Below are 8,331 nucleotides of genomic sequence, written 5' to 3'. Positions count from 1 at the left end.
ATTAAATCAACTATATAAAAAAATGATCCCTGACGAACAATAAGTTAATAAATAAAGTAGTAGAGTTTTACCAAACTACATCAAAGTTATTCATTAACTCACATTTCCTTTTCAGAATCTGATACTGTTCAGATGAACTGGGTCCATTTTCAGAGCAAACAACCAACCAGACATGGAAGTTACTTTAGGAAACGCTGTTTTAATATATATCAAAATATAAAATATAACAAAAAATATTGACAAACGAACCACAACAATATTGGCAAGAATTATGGAGGTACTCTTATAAGAACAGTATTAGAGGTTTAAAGGTTTAAATGACATCAAGTGGTTTCACTTAATAGAAGAACATAAAGCTGTGGTTTAAAACAGGAAGTGGCACAACTGTAGCACAACTGTGTGTGTTTGTGTGTGTGTGGGGTGTATGTGTTGTGTGTGGTGTGCGGGTGTGTGTGTGTGTGTGTGTGTGTGTGTGTGTGTGTGTGTACAAGATACACAGCAAAAGGATGGTTAGATACCTAGTCAATAAAAACACTTTTTTGCTATTAAATTCATTTCTGAATTTCTGTTTGCGAGAAAGCCATTCCCCTTAGCTCCTGGTTACAATAGAGTAGGCTAATCATCTAGACATATAGGCTATGCTTATGGTTTTAAGCAGGTCATACCAAGGATAATTTTGCTATTTTATTTGGAATTTTAAGACCCCTTGAAGTATATATAAAAATAATACTAATAATTTGATGAAAAATTATGAATGGACTTACTGCTATTAGCCTGTACAAACGCATTGAATTACATTCACTACATGGAACAACAGACAGTCCTGTATTTAACCCCATATTTTTGTCACTCAACAGTCTCCATATATACTTCCATTAACATTTTCGACTGGTACTGAGGGACCTTCAGACGAGTCTTGTGAGGACAGTGAGAAAAACATGTAGGTATTAGTGAGAGTCTCATCTTTCCATAGAAGTGCCATATTAGTTTGTATACTTAACCTTCGATGTCTCATGGTCTGACAAACACCGCTGTAGCTCTGTCACATTTCACCGCAGATGCGGAAGTGTTTTATGCGGTTGCGGTTGATCGAGACGCATCCGACGCAAAAAAAACAGATACCTTTAACTTACTGCGACAAATGATGATGGAACCGGTGTTGAAGGTACGCGGGGCACGTGATGTATTTGGCAATATGATTTTGTGCGAGTGTGAAACCATAGCAAAGTCTTGTTTTATTCAGCCGCACGCCCTAGGAGCTCAGATGCAGAAGTTTAATAGCCTAATAACCAACGTTTCGACAGCCAAGCTGTCTTCATTAGGTGTTACTAGGTTATTAAATTATTGCATCGGAGCTCCTAGAGCGTGCAAGTGTTCTACTCCGCTAGCCAGCACCTCTCCTAAACAGGTGTTCTACTCCGCTAGCCAGCACCTCTCCTAAACAGGTGTTCTACTCTGCCAGCACCTCTCCTAAACAGGTGTTCTACTCTGCTAGCACCTCTCCTAAACAGGTGTTCTACTCCGCTAGCCAGCACCTCTCCTAAACAGGTGTTCTACTCTGCTAGCACCTCTCCTAAACAGGTGTTCTACTCTGCTAGCCAGCACCTCTCCTAAACAGGTGTTCTACTCTGCCAGCACCTCTCCTAAACAGGTGTTCTACTCTGCTAGCACCTCTCCTAAACAGGTGTTCTACTCTGCTAGCCAGCACCTCTCCTAAACAGGTGTTCTACTCCGCTAGCCAGCACCTCTCCTAAACAGGTGTTCTACTCTGCTAGCCAGCACCTCTCCTAAACAGGTGTTCTACTCTGCTAGCCAGCACCTCTCCTAAACAGGTGTTCTACTCTGCTAGCACCTCTCCTAAACAGGTGTTCTACTCTGCTAGCCAGCACCTCTCCTAAACAGGTGTTCTACTCTGCTAGCCAGCACCTCTCCTAAACAGGTGTTCTACTCCGCTAGCCAGCACCTCTCCTAAACAGGTGTTCAACTCTGCTAGCCAGCACCTCTCCTAAACAGGTGTTCAACTCTGCTAGCCAGCACCTCTCCTAAACAGGTGTTCTACTCCGCTAGCCAGCACCTCTCCTAAACAGGTGTTCTACTCTGCTAGCCAGCACCTCTCCTAAACAGGTGTTCTACTGCTAGCCAGCACCTCTCCTAAACAGGTGTTCTACTCCGCTAGCCAGCACCTCTCCTAAACAGGTGTTCTACTCTGCTAGCCAGCACCTCTCCTAAACAGGTGTTCTACTCTGCTAGCCAGCACCTCTCCTAAACAGGTGTTCTACTCTGCTAGCCAGCACCTCTCCTAAACAGGTGTTCTACTCTGCTAGCCAGCACCTCTCCTAAACAGGTGTTCTACTCTGCTAGCCAGCACCTCTCCTAAACAGGTGTTCTACTCTGCTAGCCAGCACCTCTCCTAAACAGGTGTTCTACTCCGCTAGCCAGCACCTCTCCTAAACAGGTGTTCTACTCTGTTAGCCAGCACCTCTCCTAAACAGGTGTTCTACTCCGCTAGCCAGCACCTCTCCTAAACAGGTGTTCTACTCTGCTAGTCAGCACCTCTCCTAAACAGGTGTTCTACTCTGCTAGCCAGCACCTCTCCTAAACAGGTGTTCTACTCTGCTAGCCAGCACCTCGACTAAACAGGTGTGCGTTTCTTTCGCTTCTAGATTATATTATTCAGCTCCACGGGCACTTAATGCAGTTTAGCCAATGCTGGCTGAGCACGTTAAAGTCACATCAAATTTTTCAGCACTGGACAGCTCCGCACTCTGCTCTGTTCTCTGACACCTGATATTCCCATTCACAACGGGAGGATTGTAGATGTATTCCCATGTCTCATGAGTTCTACAGTTTAGTCTCTTTTGCTTCTCCATAGAAGAGATTTAGGGACAGGCGATGAGGTTTAGACCAGGGCCCTGACTCGACCCGCTAGGGATCACCATTTACCCTATAGAAGAAATAACCTACTGTATGCCTACAGAAATCATGTGGCAAACACTACAGACTATAGAAGTTATGCAAGAATAGTAAATCAGGGTAGAAATATGTGGAAACCATGATGTATGGAATTGAATGTAGCCTTTTTCTGTTACCCATCAGTCTCCTCTAGAAAGAAAACGCACAATACAGAGATGAATCAGCATCTACCAGCATCCAAGCCTTCAGCTACTGTGGAAGTGCAGGTACTCCTCGAGTATCCCGTTCTCAGGTAACACACCAGAAATCTCATCCTTTTCTTCCCTCCGCACGCATCTGGTCCCTTAGCCTAACGTATCAGCCCTAATGACTAGGACTATTATCTAATTATGAATATCATGCTGTATGTATTTCACATTGCCATGATGTTAGGTCATTCCGAGTAGATTATTTCACCTAGGGCTCCTTTCTTTCACCATACAGGCCATTTTGGATTTTTTGCTTTGCAGAATTAGATTTTAGCCACTTGTCCATGCACCACAACACCACTGATGTCTGGGTATTTTTGTTATAAAATGTTGGCCCAGTCACGTTTACTCAGGCCCAGCTACACTGCAATTTCTGCATGTGTCATCAATGACTATTATAATTATACTGTAGTGACATTAGGTGTGTTAGCAAAAGTCTATGGCCTGATTCAGACTTAGAAAATGTACACCTTTGCTATGAATGCCTTTCCTACGCACTTCTCAGTAGTTGATATTCAGACTTACCTTATGCAGGTGAATAACAGGCATTGCTGGTGTGGGTCTCATGCTCGCTGAATTAATGTAATTCAACCACTGAAAACACTGCCACTTGCTAGACACCCGATATTCTCATGGACCTTTCATTCAATAGGGTTTTCTGTACATTTATCTTAAGCCATCCCTTTAAATATGGTGCACCTTTAATTAGAATTTTTCTCTACAGACTCACTAGAATACATGGAGAGAGCAGATCAGAATTTTAGGGATCATTAATTGAAAGCCATGTAAATACACACATATTCATTGCTGTTTCAGCACCAATTGGTAGATTTAAAAATACTCTGATCTTTTAGAATATTTAGTGTCAGGAAAGTATTTATAAATAATAAAAATCAGGTTTGGAGAGAGAACCTTTACGCACAAAACATATTGATGCGTAAACAATACAGTGGTTGAATCATCCTGAAAGTTTCCCTATTCAAGTTCAATCGATTAAATATAGGAAGTTGAGAAAAGTGTACAGCAGGGGTTGAACAGAAGTCCTGTAAATATACCCTAATAATGCTCACTAATCATTGTATTGTGATGTCAACAGTCCAGTCGTTGTGAACTATCATCGCCAGGCTCCAGACCAGTCCAATCATCGCCAGGCTCCAGACCAGTCCAATCATCGCCAGGCTCCAGACCAGTCCAATCATCGCCAGGCTCCAGACCAGTCCAATCATCGCCAGGCTCCAGACCAGTCCAATCGTCGCCAGGCTCCAGACCAGTCCAATCGTCGCCAGGCTCCAGACCAGTCCAATCATCGCCAGGCTCCGGACCAGTCCAATCATCGCCAGGCTCCGGACCAGTCCAATCATCGCCAGGCTCCAGACCAGTCCAATCATCGCCAGGCTCCAGACCAGTCCAATCGTCGCCAGGCTCCAGACCAGTCCAATTATCGCCAGGCTCCGGACCAGTCCAATCATCGCCAGGCTCCAGACCAGTCCAATCATCGCCAGGCTCCAGACCAGTCCAATCATCGCCAGGCTCCAGACCAGTCCAATTATCGCCAGGCTCCAGACCAGTCCAATCATCGCCAGGCTCCAGACCAGTCAAGTCATCGCCATGTTTAAACTGCTACATACGGTCTTCATTCCATAATGATTAAAATAGGTAACAGGTCCCAAATTATTCCACAACTTGTGATACGTTAGCCTAATATAATCCACTATTGCTAGTGATCCTCAGGAACAACTACACGAACTTGACAGGGGAAAGAAAGGTCATTTAATGATGCAATGGAATGATCCAAAATGTAATGAAGCTAACTGGAAAGTGTCAGTTATAAATGTATGTTGGTATGACGGTGTCTACTGTTAGTAGTGGCTAATATTTAAAATGATACGATTGTAAAAAAAAAAAAATACAGTGAAAAGTATGGACATATAATTAAAACATTCTAGAAATCATAAATTGACACTGTAGGTTTGGCGCTATACTTTCATTTCAGTGTTGTCTACAGGAGTCTAGAGCTTGGGTCTCCAAATCTCATCCCTGCAAGTTATAAGACCAGTATTTTATAAACTCCACTGTGGGAAAGGTGATATGTTGATATGCTTCAGTTTGCTGCCATATGACTAGTTTTACATTTGTCTCCAGAGATCATACGGTAAAATAACTAGTTCTTATCAATAGCTCTTATCAATGTTTAAATTACAGTGCATGGAGAAGGGTGCTATTTCTGTCATAAAAATATAAAGTAGATGTTGTTCGACTTGGAACCGACAGGTTGCTAGACCTTATTCATCATTTCATTGTGTGTAAAGGTGGTGGAATGATGAGGGAATGAGGTCAAGGTCAGAATACGGCGTATCTCTAGACACACCTCTGCCACACCTCCATTCATGTGATCTCCACCTTGATAGAACAGCTGATGGAATAATAGCTGACTGAAACACGTGTTACCTCACGCCTACATTTAAGGTCAGAATACAGCTAGAGAGAAAAGTGCACAGAAAGGAAATGAAGTTCCATTTATATGAGCAAAACTCTGGTCTGAATCGGCCCCCAAGCCTAACACAGGAAAAATAGGACATGCAGAACAAAAAGTCAAGTCAGATGCAACTTTATCAATTTGATAGAAAATGTAAACAATCAACAAAAAAAAATATATATATACAGTATTTACACAAATGTCAGTTTTCATTTCCCATGGACAATTCTGATAACCTAAAAAAATATATGATTACATTTTTGGCATGTCAAAATGAAAAAATCTATGTACGTACATGCATGCTTACATGCTTTTTATATTTTCAATTGCATAAATCAAAAACTAACAACTCTGATAATTTAAGAAGATATAAAATTGTATGCTTCAACAGTGTAAACATATATGCAGTCTTCAGTGAAGACACTTGGCTTTTCCTCAGGAAAAGCTCTCAGATTGTTCTCTCCGTTCTGTTGTCAGTTCACATTTTACCGCACACTCCTGAAAGGAAAAACAATCATTAATACATATATCATTAATACATATCATTAATACATATATCATTAATACATATCATTAATACATACTGTATATCAGTAATACAATTACTAATAAATACAGAAGGTGAAGGACAGAAAGGTACCATTTAATGAACTGATGTACTGATATAACGATGTACTGTTATAATGATGTACTGATATAATACTGATATAATACTGATGTACTAATATAATACTGATGTACTGATATAATTCTGATGTACTAATATAATACTGGTGTACTGATATAATACTGATGTACTAATATAATACTGATGTACTGATATAATACTGATATAATACTGATGTACTAATATAATACTGGTGTACTGATATAATACGGATGTACTAATATAATACTGATGTACTGATATAATACTGATATACTGATGTACTGATATAATACTGATGTACTAATATAATACTGGTGTACTGATATAATACTGATGTACTAATATAATACTGATGTACTGATATAATACTGATATACTGATGTACTGATATAGTACTGATATAATACTGATGTACTGATATAATACTGATGTACTGATATAATACTGATATACTGATGTACTGATATAGTACTGATAAAATACCAATGTACTGATATAATACTGATGTACTAATATAATACTGATGTACTGATATAATACTGATATACTGAGGTGCTGATATAGTACTGATAAAATACCAATGTACTGATATAATACTGATGTACTGATATAATACTGATATACTGATGTACTGATATAATACTGATGTACTAATATAATACTGATGTACTAATATAATACTGATATAGTGATGTGAGTATTGCTCTGTTGAGAATAATGCGTATGGATCAGTTACTGTGTATTGAAGTTGTAATGAAGTCTGCATATGAAGTCCTCACCTTCGGTTTTTCATTATTTTCGCAATGGTTTTCTTGGCAAATGGAGCCTCTGGATTCAGACACTTCTTCCCTTTTCTGTTCTTCAGAGTGACACTGAATATACAAGGAGAGAGAGACTACTGTTAGAAGTTCGCCATCACAACTTTCCAACTGAGGGTAGAGAGAAACAATATCTGAATAGCAGGTGTAAGTACATCTCAATTTGAAAAAATAAATGGCAACATTAACCTTCATGTCCATCTATATACTAAGCTAGGCACAATATGCAATTATATCAATATAGTTCAAACAGACGGACAGACAGAGACAGGCAGTCAAACAGATTTCTTACATGATCTCCATGTTCCGGCAGGAGTGGCTGGAGGTGTACACTTCGAGCTTCTCAATGAGAACAGGTTTAACGTGGTTCACCATTCCATTCAGACACAGGCACCGAGCTTTAGAATGACCCACCTGGCCTGGGGATGACAAGAAAAGGTTATGACATGTTTGTTTGTGGCATTATTGCAGCTAAGATCTAAACTCTTCAGTCAAATCAAACCTATTATTTGACTACACTTCTCCCTGGCTTTTCAAGTTGCTTCATATGCTACAGATTTCTAATAAAGAAGTCAAAGATATTAGAAATATAATTCAAGATATTTCATAGATGTTACCTTCAACATTGACCAGGAGCAGACAGGCCAGGAAGCTGATGAGGACTGTTGATGTCATCGTGTTGGTCATGGATACTGCTTCTTCAGTTTCTTTAAGAGTCTGGATGGACAGCTCAGTCAAGTGATGGAAGTTGTGAATGGAGGAGAGAAGTGATGGAAGTTGTGAATGGAGGAGAGCTTGGCTTGTATTTATACTGAATTCCAGGCCCTCTGGCAGTCATCCAATGAGAGTGGGAGGAAGAGAAAGAGGGAGTTTTTCCCTTTTCCCTGCTTCTCCTTTCACACTAGACATTTTGTTTCTCAGAAACACTCTCTGACAGTGAACCAGGAGGCATGTTGAAGGCAGGGATGAACAGACTCTCTGACAGTGAACCAGGAGGCATGTTGAAGGCAGGGATAAACAGCCTCTCTGACAGTGAACCAGGAGGCATGCTGAAGGCAGGGATAAACAGCCTCTCTGACAGTGAACCAGGAGGCATGTTGAAGGCAGGGATAAACAGCCTCTCTGACAGTGAACCAGGAGGCATGTTGAAGGCAGGGATAAACAGCCTCTCTGACAGTGAACCAGGAGGCATGTTGAAGGCAGGGATAAACAGCCTCTCTGACAGTG

General features: G+C 40.7%; 2 protein-coding genes across 2 annotated transcripts; one reads left to right on the top strand and one right to left on the bottom strand.

The window, feature by feature from the left end:
* The first annotated feature begins 1,089 nt into the window (after window positions 1-1,089).
* On the top strand, window positions 1,090-5,486 carry LOC115200589 (paternally-expressed gene 3 protein-like). Its single transcript, XM_029763763.1, has 3 exons — window positions 1,090-1,165; window positions 3,097-3,205; window positions 4,258-5,486. The coding sequence occupies exons 2-3, from the start codon at window positions 3,129-3,131 to the stop codon at window positions 4,775-4,777; spliced, it is 597 nt and encodes a 198-aa protein (XP_029619623.1). The 5' UTR covers window positions 1,090-1,165; window positions 3,097-3,128; the 3' UTR covers window positions 4,778-5,486.
* A 267-nt stretch (window positions 5,487-5,753) lies between these two features.
* Window positions 5,754-7,961, bottom strand: LOC115200590 (C-X-C motif chemokine 11-1-like). Its single transcript, XM_029763764.1, has 4 exons — window positions 7,722-7,961; window positions 7,397-7,523; window positions 7,066-7,158; window positions 5,754-6,135 (listed from the first exon to the last, which is right to left on the bottom strand). The coding sequence occupies exons 1-4, from the start codon at window positions 7,789-7,791 to the stop codon at window positions 6,123-6,125; spliced, it is 303 nt and encodes a 100-aa protein (XP_029619624.1). The 5' UTR covers window positions 7,792-7,961; the 3' UTR covers window positions 5,754-6,122.
* Between the last annotated feature and the right edge of the window lie 370 nt (window positions 7,962-8,331).

The sequence above is a fragment of the Salmo trutta genome, chromosome 9, assembly GCF_901001165.1.
Source record: "Salmo trutta chromosome 9, fSalTru1.1, whole genome shotgun sequence".
Lineage (NCBI taxonomy): Eukaryota > Metazoa > Chordata > Actinopteri > Salmoniformes > Salmonidae > Salmo > Salmo trutta.
This window is presented reverse-complemented; position numbering and strand designations above follow the sequence as displayed.

Bases quoted from the DNA above. Each gene is read 5' to 3' on its own strand.
- LOC115200589 (XM_029763763.1), top strand. From the start codon at position 3,129: ATGAATCAGCATCTACCAGCATCCAAGCCTTCAGCTACTGTGGAAGTG. The intron at 3,206-4,257 runs GTAACACACCAG...TGATGTCAACAG, and splicing joins CTCGAGTATCCCGTTCTCAG to TCCAGTCGTTGTGAACTATC.
- LOC115200590 (XM_029763764.1), bottom strand. From the start codon at position 7,791: ATGACCAACACGATGACATCAACAGTCCTCATCAGCTTCCTGGCCTGT. The intron at 7,524-7,721 runs GTAACATCTATG...TGTCATCCCCAG, and splicing joins GCTCCTGGTCAATGTTGAAG to GCCAGGTGGGTCATTCTAAA. The intron at 7,159-7,396 runs GTAAGAAATCTG...TTGTATATTCAG, and splicing joins TGCCGGAACATGGAGATCAT to TGTCACTCTGAAGAACAGAA.